This window comes from Aegilops tauschii, chromosome 7 (assembly GCF_002575655.3).
Source record: "Aegilops tauschii subsp. strangulata cultivar AL8/78 chromosome 7, Aet v6.0, whole genome shotgun sequence".
Classification (NCBI taxonomy): Eukaryota; Viridiplantae; Streptophyta; class Magnoliopsida; order Poales; family Poaceae; genus Aegilops; species Aegilops tauschii.
Window position 1 is genome coordinate 66586117 of NC_053041.3, and position 27439 is coordinate 66613555.

General features: G+C 45.5%; 3 protein-coding genes across 3 annotated transcripts; 1 reads left to right on the top strand and 2 right to left on the bottom strand.

The window, feature by feature from the left end:
• Positions 1-999: 999 nt before the first annotated feature.
• LOC109762718 (uncharacterized) lies at positions 1000-3347 on the top strand. Its single transcript, XM_020321595.4, has one exon. It carries the CDS (start codon positions 1108-1110, stop codon positions 3193-3195), a length of 2088 nt encoding a protein of 695 aa, XP_020177184.1. The 5' UTR covers positions 1000-1107; the 3' UTR covers positions 3196-3347.
• A 3135-nt stretch (positions 3348-6482) lies between these two features.
• Positions 6483-7415, bottom strand: LOC123494844 (GDSL esterase/lipase At1g28600-like). The gene is made up of 2 exons (XM_045231298.2): positions 7136-7415; positions 6483-6697 (listed from the first exon to the last, which is right to left on the bottom strand). Exons 1-2 carry the CDS (start codon positions 7413-7415, stop codon positions 6483-6485), a joined length of 495 nt encoding a protein of 164 aa, XP_045087233.2.
• A 6254-nt stretch (positions 7416-13669) lies between these two features.
• LOC109762719 (GDSL esterase/lipase At5g45910) lies at positions 13670-16149 on the bottom strand. The gene is made up of 5 exons (XM_020321596.4): positions 15813-16149; positions 15476-15679; positions 15205-15350; positions 14644-14917; positions 13670-14220 (listed from the first exon to the last, which is right to left on the bottom strand). Exons 1-5 carry the CDS (start codon positions 16102-16104, stop codon positions 14006-14008), a joined length of 1131 nt encoding a protein of 376 aa, XP_020177185.1. The 5' UTR covers positions 16105-16149; the 3' UTR covers positions 13670-14005.
• Positions 16150-27439: the final 11290 nt, after the last annotated feature.

Here is a 27439-nt window from a genome sequence, read left to right on the forward strand (position 1 = left end):
GAAGATTGTCTGGGTTAGATTTGGTTGAGAGAGAATAGATACTGTGTGTGCAATGACAAAAATGACCAACAATGCTTAAAGGTCGCGATTCATGGGTTGAACGTCCATAAGGTATGGCGAAAACACCATCATTCTCGGCTACATGATACGTGCTTAGGTTTCTAGGTCATCACTCCCAACAACCTAGGAAGGTGGTTGTATGATTCTTCCCATCCGGCGTACACCATTCTAAGGGCGACTTGCTTGTCCTTCTATGCCTTTCCATACATCACCTTTATATCCAAAGAGAGTTTGCACCAAACCAATCATCAACTTCACCTAATGGGCGAGTCTACGACTACATGTGTCGTCAATTTATATCCGATGAATTTAGAGGCCAGCTGATAATGCGTCTTGAGTGCATTAGTTGTTGGCATTTTGCACTGGCGAATGGCATGACAACTTGATATCTTCCACCATCCATTGATTCTTGCATGGACTTTCCATGAGCATCCTCGCCTCTAACATTTAGCGGTGTATGTCTATGGTGCTTAACAACATTCCCACGCAACCACATCTTGTATTCTAGCATGTCCTCAAACCGCAAGCCTTTCTTTAGATAGGATTTACCGACGGTTTCAGCTCGATCGCCTTAAGCATGCCACCACCAGCTACAACCTTATGGGCCATGCTAAGATCACAAAACAATGGTATTCTCTATTCCCGACCAGTGACTTTTATGTAACAATCGGTTTCTTTCGCCGTGAATCCATCTCATACAAATCCTAACTCTAACCCTAGGTCATCCACATCACAAATCACTAATATTTGACAAAACCTAAGGGTTAGTACACATCACAAACCACAGTTTCAATAATTCAGCATGGACTTGGAAGAAATCTTCAAAACTAGGGTCAGGGCTCACATTAAAAATGCCATCAAAATACATAATTCCAACCAACCAAATCGTGAGAGATTTGGCCCAGCGTTAAGGTCAAAACGGTGAATTTGGCCGGCGGCCGTTGGGTCAGTGCCTCAGTGGCCAGCTGACCACCGGGTCCCACCAAGTCGGCACTCCCAGCTGACCCAAATGCCACAGGCCCGTGCGCCGCCGCCTCGCACCTGAGCATGGCGGCCGCGCGGCAAGCGGCGGGCGCGTCCGGCAGCCTCCACCAGCACCCGGTGCAGCATGCGCACCTCGCGGCGCTCCTCAACCCGATCCCGCGCACGCCGCCCCTCCCGCCCCCGCTCCGCCGGCGCCACCTCCCGCTCTCGCCCCAGGCCGCCTCCCGCCTCGCGGCCTCCTTCCCGCCGCTGCCGCTCCTCCTCGCGCTGCTCTCCGCGCTCCGCCTCCTCCCTTCCCCGCCGCCGCCGCGGCCGTTCGACGCGCTCATCAGGGCCTACGCCTCCCTCCCCTCCCCGTCCCTCGCCGCCGCGGCGCTCGCGTTCGCCAGGTCGGCGGGCTACGCGCCCTCCCTCCCCGCCTACAACGCCGTGCTCCTCGCGCTCTCCGACGCCTCGCTCGCCTCCGCGCGGCGCTTCCTCGAGGGCTCCATGCTCCGCGCCGGCGTGGCCCCCAACGTGTACACCTACAACATCCTCGTCCGCGCGCTCTGCGCCCGCGGCCGCCGCGAGGAGGCGCTCGCGGCCGTCGTGGACGGCGACATGCGCGCCGCGGGGTGCGCGCCCAACGCCGTCACCTACAACACGCTCGTCGCCGCGTTCTGCAGGGCCGGGGACGTGGGCGGCGCGAAGAGGCTCGTCGCCGCGATGCGGGAGGCCGGGGTGAGGCCGAGCCTGGTGACCTTCAACACGGTGGTGAACGGGATGTGCAAGGCGGGGAGGATGGAGGACGCGCGCAAGGTGTTCGACGGAATGGCGAGGGAGGGGTTGGCCCCCGATGGGGTCAGTTATAACACCTTGGTGAGTGGGTACTGCAAGGCAGGCTGCCTGCATGAGGCGCTGACGGTGTTCTCAGAGATGTCTCAGAAAGGGGTTGCACCAGATGTTATGACGTTTACGTCGCTTATCCATGCGATGTGCAGGGCTGGGAACTTGGAGCGGGCAGTGGCCCTGGTGGGGCAGATGAAGGAGAGGGGCCTCCGGATGAATGAGATCGCTTTCACAGCACTGATAGACGGGTTCTGCAAGAACGGGTTCTTGGATGACGCATTGCTCGCACTGAAGGAGATGAGGGAATGCAGGATCAAGCCTTCAGTAGTGTGCTACAATGCGCTTATCAATGGTTACTGCAAGTTAGGAAGAATGGACGAAGCGAGGGAGTTGGTCGATGAAATGGAGGCTAAAGGAGTGAAGCCTGACGTCGTGACATATAGTACAATTCTCAGTGGGTACTGTAAGATTGGTGATACAGATTCTGCATTTGAATTGAACCGGAAAATGCTGAAAAAAGGCGTGATTCCAGATGCAATCACCTACTCATCGCTCATAAGGGGTCTTTGCGAGGAGAAAAGACTCAGTGATGCATGTGAACTCTTTGAGAAGATGCTTCAACTTGGCCTACAGCCTGATGAATTTACTTATACAATACTGATTGATGGCCATTGCAAGGAGGGGGATGTTGAGAAAGCTCTTTCTCTGCACGATGAGATGATAAAGAAAGGAGTTCTCCCTGATGTTGTGACATACAGTGTGCTTATAGATGGGCTTAGCAAGTCAGCACGTACAAAGGAAGCACAACGGTTACTCTTCAAGCTGTACTACGAAGACCCTGTTCCAGACAACATTAAATATGAGGCTCTGATGCGTTGTTGCAGGAAAGCTGAGTTCAAGAGTGTGGTGGCTCTTCTTAAGGGATTTTCCATGAAAGGCTTGATGAATGAAGCTGACAAAGTTTACCAGTCAATGTTGGACAGAGGTTGGAAGCTGGATGGTTCAGTGTATGCTGTACTCATTCATGGGCATTGTCGGGGAGGAAATGTTCTGAAGGCTCTCAACTTCCATAAGAAAATGCTGCAGTGTGGTTTTCCTCCTAATTCAACAAGCACTATTTCATTGGTTAGGGGCCTATTTGAAGAGGGGATGACTGTTGAAGCAGATACCGTGATTCAGGAGTTGCTGAATTGCTGTTCGCTAGCAGATGCAGAAACATCGAAGGCCCTTATTGATCTCAATCGGAAGGAAGGTAACGTGGACGCTGTGGTTGATGTCCTCCGTGGCATGACAAGGGATGGGCTACTTCCAAGCTCAGGGTGAATTGTGGTATGTAGGAACCTTGTTGTATTTGTGGAGCACTGAATTAACTGATGACTATAAATCTCTTTGGAGCACTTCTTGGCTCATGCCTCGCTGAGCGTTATTAATGCCGATACTCCATTGAAGGGTTAGAAAGGATGAAGTTTCTTCTTCATGCCACAGGATGATGTGAAGTGAGCAAGTATTTGATTTATTATTTTTTCAGATCCTATCATGTGAATACAAGTTGTTCATAAATCCTTAACTAGGTACTAGCACCTCTGATGCTTAGGTCAGAAGAATGGTTATTGCTGTTATCAAGTTAAGCTATTATGAGATTATGTCCTTGTTTAGGACACTGGAAGATCACGATTAGATATTTGCGAACTGGTTAAAGTTGTCTTGTACCCTGGTCTCGGTTAACACTTGACACATTGATCCCAGCTAGCACCTCTATTGGTCTATTGACATAATTCTTTATTTTTTATTTTTCCAAGAAACTGGGCAAGAGCACCGCCTACTTAAGATAAAAATAGTGCGTGGTCACAATTGATGGTGGGGGCCTGTTTTAATGGGAAATGGAACAGGAACCATAAACAAAAATATGTCAGATTACTCCCAAGAAATTTGGACAATATGCTGTCCAACGGTGTCATGAGGATTCACCTGCCGATGGCATCATGAGTGAGGGAGGCCACCTCCTGGAAAGTAAGCCTTTTATGTCTGAATATTTTGTGGTTGTGTTCCTTCCGGGCGTTCCACGATGACACGCAGCACAGCAGGGTTCTGCTCTGTTTGCGGTGTTAGTCCTTGTTTGTCGCCTCAGGCAAATCATCCTGCCAAGGGGGGTCGTTTGGAAGCTGTTCTATCTATATTCATCTAAAATTCCTATTTGTATTTTGCCCAAGTTTTGTAAGGAGGCACTGGATATCGTCTTATTCTTAACTCAACTTCGTGACAAGTTTTAATGTGCCAACTGCCCTTGTATATTGGTCTTGACTCTTGAGACAAATGTCTACATGGGCAATGACTTAAACTAATCTACATTCAGTTGCTCCTTTTGTTTTGTTTTTCATTGTTGAGCTAGGTTATAGTTATGAACTTCATATGACTAAGGAAATCTGACCTGCAGAATCTACTAAACTCTGGTGAGTTAGACTTGCTAGCATGATGAAAGGAGATTATATGAAACTAAAGTCATGTTGTGTTCAATGAATGATGCCATTTTTTGGGTGCCTTTCTCTTTGCAGCAAGTGCTATCCTTGATGACCTACCAGTTGTTTAGCCCCTTTGAGCAATATATCAAATTATCCTGACTTAATAACAATGAAAAATTGCTAGAAGAGCTCTTGACCATATCACTTGTGTTTTGATTATGCGTGCCCTTCTTTTCTGAATAGTTGGCCTTTTAAACGTAACAATATACTCTAAATCTGTATACTGTGACACTGCCAGTCCCACACTCCCAGTTGGTTTATTATGGGCAGCCAACGGAAAATATGCTTCTAGTATTGTATCTTTTACTATGATAGGCTAAATAAAACAAGATGGCTCCTTGTTTTCACCATTTTATTTTACTTGGACAAGAGCTAATCTTGATAAAGAAAGGAATGTGCCATTGTTTGTATGTGCTGGTTGTGTGTTTCCTTGTTTTATTATTAGAAAAATTACCTTGGTTTCACTCACCGACTTCCAACTTTTTGGTTTTGCTGCAGAATGAAGAACATAAGTGCCCAAGGGAGCTGCTTATGTTCCACCAACACCAAGGCACTTGAGAGAAAACACGAACTGTGGAACAGGGATAATGAAAACTGGCAATCATGAGTCATACAACACTGTCAAATGGGGCGTTGAAGGTTTCTAATACCATTTTGTGTAATCTCTACCGCTACCAATGAAAAAGCTTTGCACATGATGTGCTCGCTGCTCATGGGAATGAGGAGCACGAAGAAAAAGGGATAGTAACTGCTGGTTCAAGTATGCATGCAGTTTGAACCTATCAGTTAGGGATGCAAGCGGGAGCCTGCATAAGCCCACATGTAAGGCCTTGTTTGGTACTAGTGTATTTTAGGGAATTGGTGGGGATTATCCCAGTCAAACCCCTAAATCCCCACATATCCCAAAACACCGTTTGGTTCTAGTGTATTTGACATGTTTCATCCCCACATTTCCCCACAAATCCCCAAACTGTAGTGCATTTTTCTCAATACCCAATACACTACCCCTACCTAGTGGATTGGGGATAAATGGGGATTTGAAGGGATTGGGTGAAGGTTGGGGTTTCACCCAATCCCTGTGGGGATTATCAGCAACAATCCCCTCAAAAACCCTAGTACCAAACAAGGCCTAAGTGTAGTAAAAGTCAACCTAGTGTATTTTTTTAGATTAACATAGAATTGACTTTTGATATACTTGTATGTGGGCTTCACGGCTTGCTTACATCTTTACCTATCAGGTATGTATGTATGTGTTTGAATACCATTTATTTCAGAATTACTTACTAATGATTTACAACTTCACATCAAGTAGTATTTTTGTCACCTCTAGTGACTTGATTTTTATTCTCTACAAAGAAGCAGATTTAGCACCTAGTTAGCTTCTGAAGAAGCCACCTAACCCTATTCCATAGTAATTATACGATGATACAAGGAGCGTGTCTTTTCTTAGGACGTTATAGATTCCTATATTCTAGACCCATATAATAATTATTACATCAGTAAATTACAAAAAGGCACCACTTCTGGAAACCTTGTTTCATATGACTATCGCTATTTCTCTTTTGCGTGAAACCACCATGTTTGAGGCATGGTGTAACTAGTTAACAAAATGTCTTACATTATGGGACAGAGGAAGTAGTTGTGAAGATTCTCCTACTCAGATATTAGAATCACATGATGAATAGTTGGATACAACTATTATCCAAGTATTCCTTCTTGACGGTGAGAATGTTGATTTACATCGGGGTATTCGCACATAACACCATGTAAGTCAAGTATGTGCGCACTAGTCTCTTTTACTCTGACCCGTTCACTATTTCACAACCGACAAAGCCGAGCGAATCAGCCGAACACATGGACAAAATTTGTGGTGTTGGGACGCACTTGGGAATCTGATGCCCCGTGTCCACTTGCATGCGTGTATGTAGCTTGCATCAACCACATTAATCAGCACCAGAAAACAGCATGTTTCAATATTGTTTTGTAATTTCGGTACATAGGATATTCCCACAAAGGAAGTACGCACAACATATGCATGCAGTCCCCAGAAGTCTGTTTGTGTCTGTATATGCACCCATTTAGCAAGGACCTTCACTGCAGAATTGGTGGGTGGCAGTACGGGCCGCTGAGCCAGCCCTCGGCGATCCATCTGTTAGCGGTGTCGCTCAGGTGCATACCATCCCAGAGGAGGTGGCTCCCTGGGTCATGGCAAACGCTTGAGCCATTCATCCCGCACAAGTTGAATGGATCAAATCTATGCGGTGCACCGGCCTTTCCGCAACAGCTCATGAGGGCGGTCTCAAAGCCTGCATACCGAAATCAGTCTAACCATATTTAGGTGACATTTAGGGTTCACAATTTCATTTTCTCAGTTCGCATTGTAGCAACAACAGGAAGAGCAAAAAAAAAAGAGAACACCGATATTGGTTTTTTAATTTGTCAAACTACTGAAATTACATTTGAATTTAACTGAAACTCAAGAAAAAACTGGCCTGATTTCCTTTAAAACCTGGCCCAAATTCAAGTGATATTGATTTTTTTTACTGAAACATAAATATTTTAGTAACACTGAAACGTTGAAATTTTGTTCCTATTCTTGAGCCTAGTGATGTTTGAATCGTTAAATTTGGCCGGTTGCTCAATTATTCCTGAGTGAATTCCCTACTAATAATTGTTCTTTTGAAAGAAAGAATCACCGGTTGCTCATTTCGCAAGGCATTGCTAACATGGTTGCTGAGACTCACCGAATTTTCTGGGATCTTGCACTATTTGGTAGATGTGGCTTGCGAGGTCGGCATACATGATCCGTGTGCGTGGATGCTTCTTTTGAAGCTTTGGGAGGCTGCTCTGGAGGAAAGAGTTGTGCCTTTTGAACAACGCGTTGTGGTTTCTCAGGCACCCGTACTTGTCATAGTCACTTTTGTTGGAGCTCTCGAACATGCTCAGGTAAAATGGAAAGCAACCCATCGGAGCGATGTCTGACACCACAATGTCAACTGTGCCGAGTGTCATTAATTTCTGCATGTTTAGAGCATATGTTAGGATACAAACTGCATGGCTTGGCCACTTTATTTGTTCATTTATTTGTCACTTTTCCATCTGTGAGGCATGCTTTCCAAAATAGTTGTACTTCTCGTGCTTGAGATATTGTTACTGTTGTAGGGTACTTCGGTCCAACTGAACCTAACTAATTATTTCGTTGGTAACTTGGTATGCATGTTCAGGTAAAAAACGACAAGCCTGCAAACAGAGGGAGAACTATAAAACTTTGCAGTTACCTCCACACCAGATATGATGGTGTTCACTATTCTGGGTATGTTCTTGCTGGCCTCGTCTACTGTGGATCCATTGACCAGCTGGATGCTGTAGTCATTCTCCCCCAACTGAAACACAAACAGGGATTTGGCCAAATACATCTTGCAACCTATATATAGGCACATATTTAAGTTAGTAAACTTTAGTTATGGCACCAAAGAAAATATTCTCGCGTGTGTAAATCAGTCGATCAAATGATTGAATATATTAGAACGAGCTCAGTGCTTAATTACTCTGCTGTGTTCCACAGATTGAAGGCAACAATTGTTGGAAATTGTCCATCTGGGTGTTCATGGAGCCGTCGTAGGCAGTGAACTTGAGGCTGGCGTTGCTGTAGTCAAGTACGGTGCCGCCGATGATGGCCATGTTCGCCCCTCGCTGGAAGTCCTTGCGGGGCGCCTTGGATGGCAGGGGGAATGGCAGCCCGAACGCTTGCGCTGCACTCACTTAAACTATGTCAGTGTGATGACATCTTCAACAAGAAGTTCACGGAATGTCCACATAAAATGGGCAACTCCAGGTTTTTGAAGCCAGTCAGATCAGAAATGTTTGGACACTGCATTTTTACCCAGGAAGTCGATGTTAACCCGGCCATTGCTGCACCGGCAAGTGAGCTTCCCGAAATAGGTGACACCGTAGGGGAGACGGGTGAAAATGCCCAACAGGCCGGCAGGCCCTGGCCGACCATCGACACATAAGTTGCCAGTGTCGGATGCGGAGTCACCGAAGCTGAAGATGGCGTTGTATAGTGGTCCACTGCTGCCACCTGATCTGGCTGCAGCTGCGCTAGCTGGAAGTGCAACCATCAGGCAGCAGCATGAGAAAAGAGCGGCCGCCGCAACTCAGGCGATGCCTATGCTCATGATGGCCAAGGTACTATATCTTTGCTGTGTCTTACCCTCACGTACTGCTGTATATATAGCAGTGCGTTCCATGGCTCCATTGGCCCTGCTGCTAGCAATTGGCTCACTCGCATTGAACCTGATAGACATGTGCATTTGATATATCCCTGTGTCTGTCAACCACAAAGTCTAATGTGGGCACACAAGATCATTGCCAATCTTGTTGCCCCTAATCGGTATGCTCATACAACTTTTGGTGATATATCGAGAAAATTAGTGAAGCATGGTTGTGATAATGCGATTCTTTTCCACAAGCCATATGATTTCTTTTCATTCAGTGAGCATCTTGTATTTCATGAAAACCGGGGGTTAATTCTTTACCTAATATTAAAGGACGAAAACTTTCATAGTTCTTCATACGTCACCCTTTCATATTCATTAATTTTATGTTAACTATAAAGATCAACGGTTGAGATTTAAAATGAGACTTTTTTTTTTCCGCCAAACCCTCAATGTTGGCTTCTAAAAACACGTTAGTTTTTTTTAGAATCGTAATATAAAACGGTTGAGCCAGGCAGCAAGGCCGCACGTCGATCGGCCGATCCCAGCAGAGGAATACATTAACAAGTCGTTTGTCGTTTTCGAGTTGGATAGGGAACAGCTATCGCTAGCGCTTAGTTCAAAAACAAAAAGAGATAACTAGCTTAGCGCCGAGGCCGGCATGCAGTGGGTAAACGCCTAAACCACCTCGTATCTGAGTAGGACAGGGAATAGCTAGCTAGCTTGGTTCTCAAAAAGAAAAGGCTAGCTAGCTTAGTGCTATAGTACTACACTACATACTACTACACCGTACGGATAGAGTGGCAAGCCTCTTGCCGAAAGGGTTAGTCTGGGTCAACAACGAGCAGTCAAGTACCGGGGCTGGCAACGTGAGGTTATCGTCGTGGCCGCCGACGCGGCATGGAGCGGTTCAAGTCCGGAAGAAGAGGGTGGTGTAGGCATCGTCTCAGGCGGCTTCGTGGACGGAGGTGCCGATGCAAACGCCGCGGCTAGGGACACACGGTGGCCTGCACTGCAGTGAGCACGAAAGCCCCGTCGTTTCGTAGTATCAGACTTCGGTCCTGGGAACCGGCGGAGACGAGGCGTCGTCCTCCTGGGACAAGGCGAGGACGAGTGCCAGGGCGTCGTGGCCACTGGAGTAGGAGCGGCGGCGGTGCTCAGGGTGTCGGCGAGCGGGAGCACGTGCAACAGGGAGGCAACAAGGGGCGTGGCAGTAGAAGAAGAGGCGCTTGACGGGCCGCTGAAGAGCCAGGCGGCATCGAAGAAAGCGATGGGAAAGCTTTGTGGAGGACTTGCACAGCGCCGGTGACACGCGGATCCGCTCCTGTAGGCGCACTTCAGCAATGGATTAGATTTGGACGCTCGTTGGCTGGCTCGGTTGGGTTGGGTTGGGTGAATGGTCGATCTAATCTAGCTCCCGCCCACCTACCGCTTTCACTCTGCTCTGCATTGCTATGTTTGAGTGGCTTTTTGGCATCCAGGTGGGGTGGGTTTGGCGCTAAGTTGGCTAGCGTGATTTAGCTTTGGCCTGCTTTGCTGAGCACTCTCAGTCTAACATGATTAGAATGGTGTCGTGCATGCACTTCATCTTCAGAGCAGAGATCACGTGATGCTCAGGTGAGGGTATAAATGTTGCTCAATCTTCTCCCCACCACTACTATGACATAAGATATCTCTGTTTTTATAAGGAATACGGTACAAACATAAATGTTTACATGCATGAACGTGTATATCTTTTCATCCTTATAAACGAGCATACTCATATGATCATATGCCACCTTTATAAGCACCTCCCGGAGACTAGCTACAGGCGGGATAATTTCTCCATTGGTTACGGTGGTAGTAAAAATCACCTCATGCTCTCTACAGCTATTTGTGATATTATGCTCTTGTGATGGAAGGCCATGATTCCGCCTAGCTAAGCTCCTCCTATGACCTCTCTAGCAGAAAGAAAGTGCTAATCTCACCTGATACAAACTAGCAAGTTCTACTTGCGTGTTATTACTCTAGATTTGTTACTGCAATTTCTTCCTATTTTATTCAGTGTTATTAAATCTCAGTCGATCGAGATTTCGTTAGGTCTTAGTCGATACTATATTCGTGAGATGAGATCTTGCATGAAGATTCATTTAACTTTTTTTGAATTTTCTTTCTTTCTTATATGTTATGTCACTTGATTGAGACTTAGTTAAATCTTAGTCGACTGAGGCCTAACCACACCTTATTTTATTTTTAAATTTCAAAATGAACTAATAATCTAAACCTAGCTTTGTTCACAAGGATCAACTTACTTGGAACAATACCTTATATTCTGAAATGGCATCCTGGAGAACCCTGACTTTAATTGATCTATCGTTTCTGTCATAGACGACCGTTGAGTTGCGACACGATGACATTTTCTCCGTAGAGAAATACAAACACTGTGCATATTGCGGCAGGAACATGTGTTTTCTCTCTCCCGTTGCAACGCACGGGCATATTTACTACTCCCTCCGTTCCTAAGTATAAGTCTTTATAGAGATTTCACTACAAACTACATACGGATGTATATAGACATATTTTAGAGTGTAGGTTCACTCATTTTACTTTGTATATAGTCCATAGTGTAACCTCTAGAAAGACTTATATTTAGGAACGGAGGAAGTAGTATAGTCCTTACGTAAGGGCCAGCCTATCCAACTTCCAGACATTAGGATACGTGTGAGGTGCGGATGATTTTTCAACATGTATGGAGGTTGAGCAAGTCCTTTGTCTAGCCATATCTTCACAGTTAACGTCAACATGGGTGCACATGCAAGATTAATTGGGCTTCTATATAGCACAGAGAGATTTGCAAAGGCATCAATGCTGTTGCTTGCACAGATCTACAGCAGAAGCCACATGCTTCCCTGTCTAACTCGTATGCATGCAGGTGGCAGGCACACGATCTCTATGTTAGGATGTGTACAACAAACACACAAAATTAAAGATGACAAGGAGAAGCAAAGACGGGGTGTGGTTGTAGGTAGTGGCACAAGAGAAGACAGCGCGAGATAATTTCGGATTCTGGAAGAAGAAGAGAGGCTCGGGTGAGTTACTGTTGCCATGTATGGAGCGGCACATGGCCTGTCTGAACCACACGCGTTCTCTTTAGCAACAATCCGAGCCGCCGCCGATCAATCAAAGATCCAGAGCTCGCATATCAAAAGTAAAAACAAAAGATCCAGAGCTCGAGCCCACTGTTCATGTGGATGGAGAACCATGGCCACCCAAAACCATGTAGTGGTGCGTCCAATCTTAACACCTCTAGCAACTTGATCTTGATTAATGTCCTCTACAAAGTGACAGATTTAATTTATCACCTAATCTTCTGTAGGAGCTACCTAAACCTACTACATAATAATTAATTATATGATGTTACAAGGAGCTTCTTCAAAGTGTCTTTTTTTTATAGGGGGGTGCCATCTGTCGCACTTTACCAAGAGATTGGTGATACAGATTCTGCATTTGAACTGAACCGGAAAATGCTGAAAAAGGGTGTGATTCCAGATCCAATCACCTACTCATCATCGGCGCATCGCTCATAAGGGGTCTTTGCGAGGAGAAAAGACTCAGCGATTGAAGTGACCAACTATTTGATTTATTATTGTTTCAGATCCTACCAAGTGAATGCAAGTTGTTCATAAATCCTTGACTAGGTACTAGCACATCTGTTACTTAGGTTAGATGAATGGTTTTTGCTGTTATCAACTTAAGACATTTTGTTAGAAGATCCCAATTAGATATTTGCGAACTGATTAAAGTTGTCTTGTACCCTCGTCTCAGTTAACACTTGACACACATTGATCCCAGGTTGGACAAGAGAATTACCTTTGTTTCACTCACTGACTTCCAACTTTTGGTTTTGCTGCAGAATGAAGGACACAAAGTGCCCAAGGGAGCTGCTTATATTCCACCAATACTAAGGCACTTGAGAGAAGAAACAAACATGTGGAACAGGGATACTGAAAACTGGTAATCATGAGTCATACAACACTGTCAAATGGGGTGGTGAAGGGTTCTGATACCAATCTGTGTAATCTTCACCGCTACCAATGAAAAGCTTTGCACATGATGCACCCGCTGCTCATGGGAATGAGGAACATGAAAAAAAAAGGGAATAGTAACTGCCGGTTCAAGCATGCATGCAGTTTGACCCTATCAGTTAAGGATGCAGGCGGGAGCCTGCACAAACCCACATGTAAGTGTAGTAAAAGTCAACCTAGTGTATTGTTTTTAAATTAACATAGGATTGACTTTTGATATACTTGTATGTGGGCTTCACAGCTCGCTTGCATCCTTACCTATCAGGTATGTATGTGTTTGAATACCATTTATTTCAGAATTAATTACTACTCCCTCCGATTCAAAATATGCGTAGGGGGTTTAGTTCAAAGTTGAAGTAAAACCACGACACTTATTTTGGATCGGAGGGAGTAACAATTTACAACTTTCACATCGGGTAGCAATTTTGTCACGTCTAGTAACTTGATTAATATTCTCTACAAAGAAGCAGATTTAGCACCTAGTATTCTGTAGAAGCCACCTAACCCTATTACACGGTAATTATATGATGTTACAAGCAGCTTCTTTCGAGTGTCTTCTCTTAGGATGTTATAGATTCCTATATTCTAGACTCATGAAACAATTATTACATGTAAATTACAAAAAGTCGCCACTTTCGGAAACCTTATTACACACGACCATCGCTATTTCTCTTTTGCGCAAAACCACCACGTTTGGGGTACGGTGTAACTAGTTACCAAAATGGCCGGTTGGAAGCTCTGACAGGAATGCGACACTTGTCAACACTTTCTGGTGGCTGCAAATCATAGTTGTGAAGATACTCTTACTCAAATTAGAATCACATGATGAATAGTTGGATACAACTATTATCCAAGTATTTATTTGTTAGTTATTACAATAATTAGAGTCGTATGAATACAACTCTATTTTTAAATACAGATGCTGAGATGCATGTAGCTGGGTGAGAATGTTGATTCACACTGGGGTATTTGCACATAACACCATGTAAGTCAAATATGTGCGCACTAGTCTTTTTTACTCTGGCTTGTTCACTCTTTCACAACCGACAAAGCCGAGCGAATCAGCCAAACACATGGACCGCGTCCACTCGTGTATGTAGCTTGCATCAACCACATTAATCAGCACCGGAAAACAGCATGCTTCAATATTACTACTCCGTCCCATGATGTAAGTCGTGTTTTGACACTACACATTATGGGACGGAGGGAGTATTTTGTAATTTCGGTACATAGGATACTCCCAGAAAGGAAGTACACACAACACATGCATGCAGTTTCCCAGAAGTCCTTTTGTGTGTTCATAACCTCATATGCACCCATTTAGCTCGGAGCTTCACTGCAGAATCGGTGGGTGGCAGTACGGTCCGCTGAGCCAGCCCTCTGTGATCCGTCCGTTAGCGGTGTCGCTCAGGTGCATACCATCCCAGAGGAGGTGGCTCCCCGGGTCATGGCAAACACTCGAGCCATACATCCCGCACATGGTGAACAAATCGAATCTGTACGGTGCACCACTCTTTCCGCAACAGCTCATGAGGGCGGTCTCAAAGCCTGCATAATGGAATCAGTCTAACCATAATTAGGTGACATCTAGGGTTCACAATTTTATTTCCTCAGTTCAAATCTTTGCAACAACAGAAAGAGCAAACGAAAGAACGCCAATATTGGTTTTTAATTTGCTCAAACCACTGAAATCACATTTGAATTTAACTGAAACTCAAGAAAAAATTGGCCTGATTTAATTCTAGTGATACTGATTTGTATACTGAGACATAAATATTTTGGCAACACTGAAACGTTAAAATTTTGTTCCTAATCTTGAGCCTAGTGATGTTTGAATTATTGAATTTGGCCGGTTGCTCATTTATTCCTGAGCGAATGTCAACGCTCCCAACTAATAATTGTTCTTTTAGAAGAAAGAATCATTGGCTGCTCATTTTGCGAGGCACCGCTAACATGCTTGCCGAGACTCACCGAATTTTCTGGGGTCTTGCACTATTTGGTAGATGTGACTCGCAAGGTCGGCATACATGATCCTTGTGTGTGGATGCTTCATTTGAAGCTTTGAGAGGCTACTCCGAAGGAAAGAATTGTGCCTATTGAACAAGGCGTTGTGGTTTCTCAAGCACCCGTACTTGTCATAGTCACTTTTGTTGGAGCTCTCGAACATGTTCAGGTACAATGGAAAGCATCCCATCGGAGCAATGTTTGACACCACAATGTCAACTGCGCCGAGTTTGATTAATTCCTGCATGTTTAGAGCATATGTTAGGATACAAACTGCATGGCTTGACCACTTTATTTGTTCATGTATTTGTCACTTATCCATCTACGAGGCATGATTTCCCAAAATAGCAGTTGTACTTCTCGTGCTTGAGAAATCGCTTTTTTGAACTTCTTGCTTGAGATATCGTCACTGTTATAAGGTACGTTGGTCCAACTTGACCAAACTAATTATTTTGTTGGTACGTATGTTCAGGTAATAAATGACAAGCCTTTGCAAACAGAGGGAGAACTATAAAGATCTGCGGTTACCTCTACACCGTATATGATGGTGTTCACTATTTTGGGTATGTTCTTGCTGGCCTCATCTACCGTGGATCCATTCACCAGCTGAATGCTGTAGTCATTCTCCCCCAACTGAAACACAAACAGGGACTTCGCCAAATATTCCTCGCAATCTGTATACGGTCATACATATTAGTAAACTTTAGCTATGGCACCGAAGAAAAATATTCTCGCGTGTGCAAATAAATTGATCAAATGGTCTAATATTAGAACCAGCTGGTGATCAGTGTTTAATTACTCTGCTGTGCTCCACAGATTGAAGGCAACAATTGTTGGAAATTGTCGATCTGGGTGTTCATGGAGCCGTCGTAGGCACTGAACTTGAGGCTGGCGTTGGTGTAGTCAAGTACGGTGCCGCCGATGATGGCCATGTTCGCGCCTTGCTTGAAGTCCTCGCGGTGCGCCTTGGATGGCGGGACGAACGGCAGCCCGAACGCTTGCGCTGCAATCACTTAAAGTATGTCGGTGTTATGGCATTTTCGCAAGAAGTTCACGGGATGCCCTCGTAAAAAATGGGCAATTCCAGGTTTTCGAAGCCCAGTCAGATCTGAAATTTTTGGACACTGCACATTTACCCAGGAAGTCGATGTCGACCCGGCCATCGCTGCACCGGCAAGTGGGCTTCCCGAAATAGGTGACACCGTAGGGCAACCGGGTGAAAATGCCCACCACGCCGGCAGGCCCCGGCCGGCCATCAGTGCATGTGTTGCCGGTGTCGGAAGCCGAGTCGCCGAAGTTGAAGACGGCGTTGTACCGCGGTCCACTGACGGCACCCCTGGCCGCGGCAGCGCTAGCTGGAAGTGCAACCATCAGGCAGCAACATGAGAAGAGAGCGGCCGCCGCAACTCCCGTGATGCCTATGCTCATGATGGCCAAGGTATGTATCTTTGCCGCGTCTTACCCTCGCAATGCACGTATAGCCCTGCATATGTAGCACTTGCGGTTGCGGGTGCCATGGTGTTCCATGGGCCCTGCAGCGAATGGCTCGCACTGAACCTGATAGGAGATGTGCATCTGATCTATCCCCTGTGTCAACCACATTGGCTCGCATTGAACCTGTGAATGATAGAGATGTGCATTTGATGATTGACCCATCCGCCCGTCCTGATTCCCTGCCAATAGTGTGGGCAGGGCACACAAGATCATTGCCGATCTTGCTGCCCCATACTGGTATGTTCACACAAGTTTTGGTGATCTATTAAGGGAAAGGTAACTGACCCTGCTTGTGGTTCTTCTCCACGATTTTTTATCTAACCATATGATTTTCAACATGTATAGAGGTTGAGCCAGTCCTTTTCTGAAGCAATATCCATGCAATTAACATCAGCATGGGTGCACATGCAAGATTGATTGGGATCCTATATCACATGCCACATCTGCTGTTGCTGGCACAGATCTACAGCAGAGGCTACATGCTTGCTTCCCTCCTTAACTCGTAACAATGCATGCCACACTGGAGGCGTTGGTTACCTGCACCGTTTTTTTGGAGGTGTTGCATGGAAAAAACGGGTCAGGCTGAGTAGAGCCTGGTTGAGAACATACATGTCAAAATACGACGTTTGCATGTTGTTTGGTCACCTGCGTATAGGTTGCCTGCATCGTGAAAGCATTTTCTACCCGGTGTTTGGTTGCATACATGCATCGTGATTAGGAGTTAACAACTACACTGAACAGAGATGTTAAAGTAGAATGTTCACTCCCACTATGATCGGAATCGAGTCTGATCTCTGGTGGCTCCTTCTCCTCCACGAGCTCACTGCCATTGTCACCGCCGGCGCGAGGGGCTGTCACGCACCTCCATGGCGCCCGCCTGCGCGCTCATCACCATAGCCATCTTCACCGCCCTTCTCTTCTCCGTCTTCTTGCTGCTCAGTCGCACCATGGAACTGCGTTTCACGACCAGCTATGCGCCATGGTCAACTGCGTCCCGCCCCTTGCCTTGGCCCCACTGTTGCCGCCTTCTGGGACACCCTCATGCTGCTCTTGGTCGCGCTGCCCAGAGCTACCCTCTGCCTGGGTGACCCCGTGCCGAGAGACTGCCTGCCGTGCCTCACCGCGGCCGCCAAGAAGCTCACCGGCTGCGGCGCAAGCAGGCGCGCTGGCGTCTGGAGTAGCGAGGGCTGGTTCCTGGCCTACGCCGACAGCAACACCTCCTCTGCGAACAAGGACGCCTTCCGCGACGACGTCTCCTTCGGCGAGGTCTACCCCGCCGTCATCTCCGTCGACGACGACGACGGCACGACGCCCTCCAACCTCCACACACTGGTCACATGTAGATCTACTCGTCTATGATTAGTGAGATAGAAAATGCACAACACGAAAGTCGTGTCAAACAGCGAGGTGAAACCGCTACTCAAAGGAAACTTCAAATGGTCGATCCCGTGTCACAAATTTGTCAAAATTCGTCCAAAAAAGCTTTAAATATGAACACAAAATTCAACACATAGAGTGAACGAAACTATGATCCTATCGCCTGAATGGAATTAGAACATCGAGGTGCATATTTTTCATGTACAACTTATTGCGAATCGAGGTGTTTAGAACAAATTACATGCAAACCAAACCAGGTACAAGCCAGTCTCATCAGAGCCACCACGTGGGCTCAAGAGCATCCCTGGAATCTGGCTCGCTGGAAACGGGCAATTTTAGAGTCAAAACTGCTACCCACACGATACTGTTGCACGATCTTTGCACGAAGTGCTAATCTAGTGGCCAGTGCCCTTCTCAATCTTGTGCATGTCCGGCTGGATTTGAGCATCGTGCATGAATCGTCCGGATTGTGTCATGTGTATCACTGGTAGAAAAAGAGGCTTCCATACGCCCCCATTAGTCCCCAAAACAATCGAACCGCGACCAAAGGGGTCTTTAGTCGCGGTTCGGGAGGAGACCCGCGACCAACTATCTGGGCCCAGCGCGCTCGGTCGACAGCTGGCGGACGGGAGGGGCTTTAGTCGCGGTTGGCCTGGCCAACCGGGACTAAAGGCCCATCCAGCTGGCGGACGGGAGGGGCTTTAGTCCCGGTTGGCCTGACCAACCGCGACTAAAGGTCCCGAAGGCCTTTAGTTGCGGTTGGCCAGGCCAACCGGGACTAAAGCCCCATCCCTATATATAGGACTCAGCTCACTTCACTTCACTCAGCTCACTTCACAATTTTCAGAAGGGGGTGGTGGGTTTGCTTTTGGTTCCTCCTATGCACACAAGGTGTTTGATGAAATGCCCGAGAGCCTGAAACAAACATGATATGAAGTGTCCGAGCCACACTTGAGCTTTCTCATTTATTTTTCCTCCGCGATCGCGGTTAGCAACTTGAACCTTTCATGTGTCATTGATAAAATATGCATGTGTGTAGTTCATTGTTTAATTTGTATTATTTCTAGCTAGTTAGTTTAACAAATGCATGATGGTTAATTATATACTTTATATAATAATAATGCAGATGAATCGGCAATGGATGTACGGTCCCCGAGTCTCCGGCGAGTTCACTACGGGTTTGAAAGATTTCCTCGTAGTGGCAAATGCGAACAAGCAGCAAGGTTTTATTATTTGTCCATGTGCTGTCTGTAAGAATCAGAAGGGTTACTCCTCCTCAAGAGACGTTCACATGCACCTGCTTCGGCACGGTTTCATGCCAAGCTATAATTGTTGGAGCAAGCATGGAGAAAGAGGGGTTAGAATGGAAGAAGATGAAGAAGGGGATGATATCGATGACAACTATCATGATCATTTCGGTGATACTTTCATGGAGGATGATGCTGAAGGTGGGGAAGGGTTAGGTGAAGGTGAAGAAGAGGCACATGATGAGCCTGCTGATGATCTTGGTCGGACCATTGCTGATGCACGGAGACGCTGCGAAACTGACAAGGAGAGGGAGAATTTGGATCGCATGTTAGAGGATCACAAAAATTCGTTGTATCCAGGATGCGATAATAGTCTGAAAAAGCTGGGCTGCACACTGGATTTGCTAAAATGGAAGGCACATGAAGGTGTAGGTGACTCATCATTTGAAAATTTGCTGAAAATGTTGAAGAATATGTTTCCGAAGAATAACGAGTTGCCCGCCAGTACGTACGAAGCAAAGAAGGTTGTCTGCCCTCTAGGTTTAGAGGTTCTGAAGATACATGCATGCATTAACGACTGCATCCTCTACCGCGGTGAATACGAGAATTTGAATGAATGCCCTGTATGCACTGCATTGCGTTATAAGATCAGAGGCGATGACCCTGGTGACGATGTTGAGGGCGAGAAACCCAGGAAGAGGGTTCCCGCCAAGGTGATGTGGTATGCTCCTATAATACCACGGTTGAAACGTCTGTTCATGAACAAAAAGCATGCCAAGTCGTTGCGATGGCACAAAGAGGACCGTAAGTCCGATGGGGAGTTGAGACACCCCGCTGATGGAACACAATGGAGAAAGATCGACAGAGTGTTCAAAGATTTTGCAGCTGACGCAAGGAACATAAGATTTGGTCTAAGTACTGATGGCATGAATCCTTTTGGCGAGCAGAGCTCCAGCCATAGCACCTGGCCCGTGACTCTATGCATCTACAACCTTCCTCCTTGGTTGTGCATGAAGCGGAAGTTCATTATGATGCCAATTCTCATCCAAGGCCCTAAGCAACCCGGCAACGACATCGATGTGTACCTAAGGCCATTAGTTGAAGAACTTTTACAGTTGTGGGCCAGACCTGGTGTACGTGTCTGGGATGAGCACAAAGGAGAGGAATTTGACCTACGAGCGTTGCTTTTTGTAACCATCAACGATTGGCCTGCTCTCAGTAACCTTTCGGGACAGACAAATAAGGGATACAATGCATGCACGCACTGCTTACATCAGACTGAAAGTGTACGTTTGGTTAATTGTAAGAAGAACGTGTACCTGGGTCATCGTCGATTTCTTCCCCGAAATCATAACGTAAGAAAGAAAGGCAACCATTTCAACGGCAAGGCAGATCACCGGCCGAAGCCTGCGGAACGTACTGGTGCTGAGATATTTGATATGGTCAAGGATTTGAAAGTCATCTTTGGAAAGGGTCCTGGCGGACAATCAGTTCCGCGGGGAGTTGACGGGCACGCACCCATGTGGAAGAAGAAATCTATATTTTGGGAGCTAGAATATTGGAAAGTCCTAGATGTCCGCTCTGCAATCGACGTGATGCATGTTACGAAGAATATTTGCGTGAACCTGCTAAGCTTCTTGGGCGTGTATGGGAAGACAAATGATACAAAGGAAGCACGGCAGGACCAGCAACTTTTGAAAGACCCAGATGACCGGCATCCGGAATGGTTTCAAGGTCGTGCCAGCTACGCTCTTACCAAAGAAGAGAAGGTCATTTTTTTGAATGCCTGAGCAGTATGAAGGTCCCGTCTGGCTTCTCGTCGAATATAAAGGAAATAATAAACATGGCGGAGAAAAAGTTCCAAAACCTGAAGTCTCACGACTGCCACGTGATTATGACGCAATTGCTTCCGATTGCTTTGAGGGGGCTCCTACCGGAAAATGTTCGAGTAGCCATTGTGAAGCTATGTGCAAATCTCAATGCAATCTCTCAGAAGGTAATCAATCCAGAAGATCTACCACAGTTACAGAACGATGTGGTCCAATGCCTTGTCAGTTTCGAGTTGGTGTTCCCACCATCCTTCTTCGATATTATGACGCACCTCCTGGTCCACCTAGTTGAAGAGATTTCCATTCTCGGTCCTGTATTTCTACACAATATGTTCCCCTTTGAGAGGTTCATGGGAGTATTAAAGAAATATGTTCGTAACCGTGCTAGGCCAGAAGGAAGCATCGTCAAGGGCTATGGAAATGAGGAGGTAATTGAGTTCTGTATTGACTATGTTCCTGACCTTAAGCCGATTGGTATTCCTCAATCGCGGCACGAGGGGAGACTAAGTGGAAAAGGCAAGATCGGAAGGGAATCCACGATATGTATGGACGGTCATTCTATGACTGAAGCACACCACACAGTTCTGCAAAATTCCAGCTTGGTGGCTCCGTACTTCGAGCAACACAAGAATATTTTACGCTCGGACAACCTGGGAAAGCCTGAATCCTGGATTAGAAAGGCCCACATGGAGACTTTCGGCAGTTGGTTGCGAAAACATTTAATGAATGACAATGATGTTGGAGATCAGCTGTACATGTTGGCCAAGAAACCATCTTCGACTATAACGACTTTCCAAGGGTACGAGATAAATGGGAATACATTTTACACCATCGCCCAAGATAAAAAGAGCACCAACCAAAACAGTGGTGTCCGCTTTCATGCAGCAACCGAGAATGGGCAAAAGGTCACATATTATGGTTACATAGAGGAGATATGGGAACTTGACTATGGACCCTCCTTTAAGGTCCCTTTGTTCCGGTGCAAATGGTTCAAGCTAACAGGAGGTGGGGTAAAGGTGGACGAGCAATACGGAATGACAATGGTGGATTTCAACAATCTTGGTTACCTTGACGAACCATTCGTCCTTGCCAAAGATGTCGCTCAGGTTTTTTATTTGAAGGACATAAGTAGCAAACCGAGGAAACGGAAAGATAAGAAAACGATCAGTACATCATGCGATGATCCAAAGCGCCACATTGTTCTTTCAGGGAAAAGAAACATCGTGGGAGTGGAGGACAAGACAGACATGTCAGAAGATTATAATATGTTTGGTGAAATTCCGCCCTTCAAAGTGAACACTGACCCAAGCATTAAGTTAAATGACGAGGATGCTCCATGGATACGGCACAATCGTAAGCAAGCAGGGACACAAGGGAAGAATTGATGTGTAATAATTTATTGTACCAAACTTTGTATTTGGTCGATGAACTGAATGATGTATCAAACCTTTTGTCAAACCTTCAAGGAATTTTAAAATGAATTAGTTTTATTTTTCTGATTTTTTTGATATATAATTGTATTTTTAAGATTTTAAAATGAATTAGTTTCATTTTTCTGATTTTAAAAGGAAAAAGGAAGAAGAAGAAAGAAGGAAAAAGGAAGAAAAAACAGAAGAAAAAACGAAAAACAGAAGAAAAAAATAAACAGAAGAAAAAAACAGAAGAAAAAACAGAAGAAAAAAGGAAAAAGGAAAAAAGGAAGAAAAACAAGAAAAAGGAAGAAACAAACAGAAGAAAAAAACAGAAGAAAAAAGGAAGAAAAACAAGAATAAAATAAACAGAAGAAAAACAAAATAATATAAACTTTAATAAAATATATAAGTACAAACAAAATAAAATAAATTTTAATAACATAAATAAATAAGTAATTAGAAACTTTAATAGCAAAAATAATTATCATAAAGTAAAATAAATAAGTAATTAGAAACAAAATAAATAAAGCAAAAAAGAAAACAAAAAACAGGCAAAAAATAAAAAATATGCCACCTACTGGGCCACCACGGCCTGAATACGACTAGAAACCCATTAATGGGCCAGGATTCAGGCCCGCGGAAGGCCCAGTAGGCCCACAGGCACATAGTGACAGAATAGGCCCGTAAGCCTGCATTTGAGAGGAGCTCGAAGTGGTGAGCGCAGCCGCGCTTATAAACCACTGTCGAAGCCTCTCGGCTAGCGAGGTGGGACTAAACATCCCACCGCACCGCGCCAGTTCCAGCACAGACCTTTAGTCCCGGTTGGGGAGGCGGACCGCGACTAAAGGGTACCCTTTAGTCGCGGTTGTTGTCCCCAACCGCGACTAAAGGGTCTTTCTGCGCGGGAACGAAAGCGGCGCCAAAACCCTTTAGTCCCGGTTGGGGAGGCGGACCGCGACTAAAGGGTACCCTTTAGTCGCGGTTGGTGTGGCCAGCCGCGACTAAAGGGTACCTTTAGTCGCGGTCCTCCTCCCCAACCGCGACTAAAGGTGCGTCTATAAATACTGCACTTAGCAGTTTCGCCATTTCCCATTCTCCTCTCTCTCGACGCCGAAGCGCTGCCCCGACGCCGATCGACGCCGAAGCCCTGCCCCGACGCCGACGCCGACGCCGAAGCCCTGCGCGCCGCCGCTTCCGTCCCCAGTGAGCGCGGCCTCCGCCCATGCCCTGCCCTTGCCCGCCGCCCGTGCCCTGCCCTTGCCCGCCGGCCGCCGCCCGCCGCCCGCTGGCCCTGCCTGCCGTCCTCCGCGCGCCGGCAGAAGAAGAAGAAGGAAGAAGAAAAAGGAAGAAGAAGAAAGAAAAAGAAAGAAGGAAGAAGAAGAAAGAAGGAAGAAGAAAACAAAAGAAAAACAGAAGAAAAACAAGAAAAAGGAAGAAAAAACGAAAAAGGAAGAAAAAAAGAAAACAAAAGAAAAAGGAAGAAAACAACAGAAGAAAAACAAAGGAAGAAGAAAAAAAGAAAGAAGAAAAAAGGAAAACACAAGAAAAACAAACAGAAGAAAAAAACAAAAGAAAACAAAAAAACAGAAGAAAAACAAAGGAAGAAGAAAAAAACAAAAGAAAACAAAAAAACAAACAGAAGAAAAAAAACAAAAAAAAGGAAAACACAAGAAAAAAGAAAAAGGAAAAAGAAAGAAAATAGAAAACAAAAGAAAACACAAGAAAAACAAACAGAAGAAAAAAACAAAGGAAGAAGAAAAAAAGAAAGAAGAAAAAAAAAGGAAGAAGAAAAACAAAGGAAGAAGAAAAAAAGAAAGAAGAAAAAAAAGGAAGAAGAAAAAAAGAAAGAAGAAAGAAAGAAGAAAAAGAAAGAAGAAAAAAAGGAAGAAGAAAAAAAGAAAGAAGAAAGAAAGAGGAAAGAAAAAGGAAGAAGAAAAAACAAGAAAGAAAAAGGAAGAAGAAAAACAAAGGAAGAAGAAAAACAAAGGAAGAAGAAAAAAAGAAAGAAGAAAAAGGAAGAAGAAAAAAAGAAAAAAGAAAGAAAAAGGAAGAAGAAAAAACAAGAAAGAAAAAGGAAGAAGAAAAAAATGAAAACCAAAAGAAAGAAGAAAGAAAAAGGAAGAAGAAAAAAAGAAGAAGAAAGGAAGAAGAAAGGAAGAAGAAGAAAGAAAGAAAAAATAAAAAGGAAGAAGAAGAAAGAAAGAAGAAATGAAGAAGAAGAAAGGAAGAAGAAGAAAGAAAGAAGAAGAAAAAAATGAAAACCAAATGAAAACCAAAAGAAAGAAGAAAGAAAAAGGAAGAAGAAAAAAAGAAGAAGAAAGGAAGAAGAAAGAAAGAAGAAGAAAGAAAGAAAAAAGAAAAAGGAAGAAGAAGAAAGAAAGAAGAAAGGAAGAAGAAGAAAGGAAGAAGAAGAAAGAAAGAAGAAGAAAGGAAGAAGAAGAAAGAAAGAAGAAGAAAGGAAAAAGGAAGAAGAAGAAAGGAAGAAGAAGAAAGAGGAAGAAGAAAGGAAGAAGAAGAAAGAAAGAAGAAAGAGGAAGAAGAAAGGAAGAAGAAGAAAAAAAGAATTTTTACTTAAAGAATCTTATTTTTTAATTCCTCCTCCTCTATGTCCCCTTAATCTTATTTTTTAATTCCTTTATACTTAAAGAATTTTTACTACATGCAGGAGTGACATATGGCGGACGATAGAACCGAGCCGCTTAGGGATCCGGAGGCTGAACGTTATTTAATGGACATCATCAACAACGAGATTCCTTATGTGCCGGGCTCAGAATATGAGCAACAAGAGGATGTAGTCTCTTCTTTTCTGAACCTTGACGGTGGAACAGAGATTGTCGATGATCAAGAAGGTGAAGGAACGGACATTGTCGACGGAGGTCAACCGTCAACAACCGACGATCTCGAATTGCAAGTAGCAACCACCTCCGGCGAGGTATATATATACATTGAGCCTCTCGTGATACAAACTTACTGAAATGTGAATACATATGTATTAACGCGCGCGACTCTCTTTCTTTTTTTAGCCCTCCGGATCGAGTACGACAAAGCGTGGCAAATCCAAGGCGATGAAAACAGGAGAAACATATGCCATTGAGTTTGTCAGTGAAACCGGCAAGCCCCTACAGCACACCTCAAAGTTTATCAACCAATGCGGAGTCGTTGTTAGAGACAACGTCCCGATCACCGTCCAGGAATGGAAGGAGCCAAAGGAGGCACGTCTTGGTTTCAGTTTTGTCGACAAGAGAACGAAAAAGGATTGCTGGAGAAAGCTTATGGAACATTTCATTCTACCTCCGGAATACAACAAAGTCGATGAATTCGGTAACGAGGTTCCGGGTGGACGTCAGAGGAGGAGGCTAGTTAAAGAGTTCGCTCTTCAGAAGATGGGCGAAGCATTCCGGAACTTCAAGAAAAATTTAACCCGTGACTATGTCAACAAGGGCAAGACTCCGGATTTCAATGGACAACATGAGAAACTGAAAGATGATTGGCCAGAATTTGTGAGGCAAAAGCAATCGGAGCATTTCAAGGAAATATCGAAAAAATAAGGATAATGCGAGTAAGAAAAAGTTCCATCATATTATGGGGCCAGGAGGATACCGCCTTTCGGAGCCTAGGTGGCAGAAGATGGAGGAGGACCTGAGGGTGCGAGGAATCCCTCTAGGTACAGAGGGATGGGACCCAAGGGCCAAAAGCTGGTGGTACGGGCATGGGGGATCGCTAGACCCGGAGACAGGGGTGTGTGTTCACCGGCAGAGACAGTTTGCTCCCACCCAAGCCCTTATTGACGCAATGACCCAAGCTCAAGAGGGCTTGATCAAGTTCAACAGAGAGAAAGAAGCACTGACAACAGCCCTCGAGAATGATGAACATGGAGGACGTGTACGAGGCAAAGGCAAAGTTCCGTGGAAAGTAGGGTTTTCCCAGGACAATGACCCGTACTGTTACAGAAGCCGTAAGAGAAAGACGGACCGGATGCAGATCTTATGACGAAGTTTGCATCGGAACTCCATGAGTTGAAGCAGACCGTGCATGAACTAGTGAAAGAAAAATCGGCTGTAGGGCCGCATGAAGATCATGAAGCGGATCGCGGAAGCCAGCAGCGGAGAAGCAGCGTGGCTTCCACGGATGCCCCGCCTGCTGCTAGTGCATCGATGATCGAGATTCGTGCACCGGAGCCTCACTACCCCGTGGATGATGTAAAGGAGATGAAAGAATGTGATCTGCATTATCCCGTGGGGAACGTTTCCACGAAGGTAGCTAGCGGCAGTGCTTTACCCTGTACACCTGGAGCACTCCACCACAACAACCCCATTGCATATGGCTATACTCGTGTCACGGTGGAAGACATAGTCCAAGGGTTTGAGGACCTGGAGATTGACAAACCTACACCCGAAGGGGAGAGAAGACTTGGAGATGTCAAGCGCCAGTTCATTCTATGGAAAAAGAAGTACATAGTGTTTCCAGGCGAGGCGCCAAGGCTAGCAAGTCCACCCCCCTCCGATGGTGGTGGTGGTGGTGGCGGTGGTGGCGGTGGTGGTGGTCGTGGTGGTTCACCTACACCTCCTTCACGCCATTCGACGCCGTCCCCCGATCCACAACCTCCGGCGGGTACGACGCCCCCCAATCCTCCTCCGGCGGGTACGATGCCCCCCAATCCACCTCCGGCGAAGAAGCAGAAGCAGGCGGACAGCAAGGAAACCCGCTCCTGGACTATTAACCCGGACCCTTATGTACCTAAGACCACAAGGGTACCAGAGCCATCACTGAAGCCTCTCCTCCCAAGGCCTGGGGAACTTAGTGAAGCTGAAACCAAATTGGCCGCGTCTGCTGATTATGAGAAATGGAAGGTGGATATGAAGGCGAAAAAAGAGCCTGAGCCCAAGCAAGTATTCACTGAGAAGTAAAAGAAGTGGGCTAAGGATTTTTTGACGATACCGTCCCAAGCCGAGCTGAATATGCCTGACGACTATGGACATGAACTTCGTAGGCAAGCAAAAATATTGAAGGAGGAGAAAGAAGAAAGTAAAAAAAGCGGGAAACAAGTTGACCAGCTCGGGATGCAGAAGAAACAATCGATCCCCCCGCTCATAGTGAAAGCCGGTCCGGAAGAGGACCCCGAGATCATAGCAGCTGCGGCAGCACTTGGATTGACTGTAGCGAGTGCCATGAAACAAGCGTCCGAGATGGGTTTGACTCTTCGTGCCTTCTTAGGCCTTGAGGATGCGCCAGTATGTGAGATAGCATTACAATATGTGCGGAATGGGCCTCTCGTCGAGCCTGCGCGGGAAAAGAGTCTACCACCACAAATGCGAAATCTGCTACGTTGGTACAAGCAATTCATAACATGGGCCGACAAAGAATATATTTATGCGGATGTTACAGATGAGCATCACACCAAATG

Coding starts and splice junctions, on each gene's coding strand:
- LOC109762719 (XM_020321596.4), bottom strand. CDS start 16,104: ATGAGCATAGGCATCACGGGAGTTGCGGCGGCCGCTCTCTTCTCATGT. Junction 15,680..15,812: donor GGTCGACATCGACTTCCTGG/GTAAATGTGCAG, acceptor AAGTGATTGCAG/CGCAAGCGTTCGGGCTGCCG. Junction 14,221..14,643: donor GCAAGACCCCAGAAAATTCG/GTGAGTCTCGGC, acceptor TCCATTATGCAG/GCTTTGAGACCGCCCTCATG.
- LOC123494844 (XM_045231298.2), bottom strand. CDS start 7,415: ATGCAGAAATTAATGACACTCGGCACAGTTGACATTGTGGTGTCAGAC. Junction 6,698..7,135: donor GCAAGATCCCAGAAAATTCG/GTGAGTCTCAGC, acceptor TTCGGTATGCAG/GCTTTGAGACCGCCCTCATG.
- LOC109762718 (XM_020321595.4), top strand. CDS start 1,108: ATGGCGGCCGCGCGGCAAGCGGCGGGCGCGTCCGGCAGCCTCCACCAG.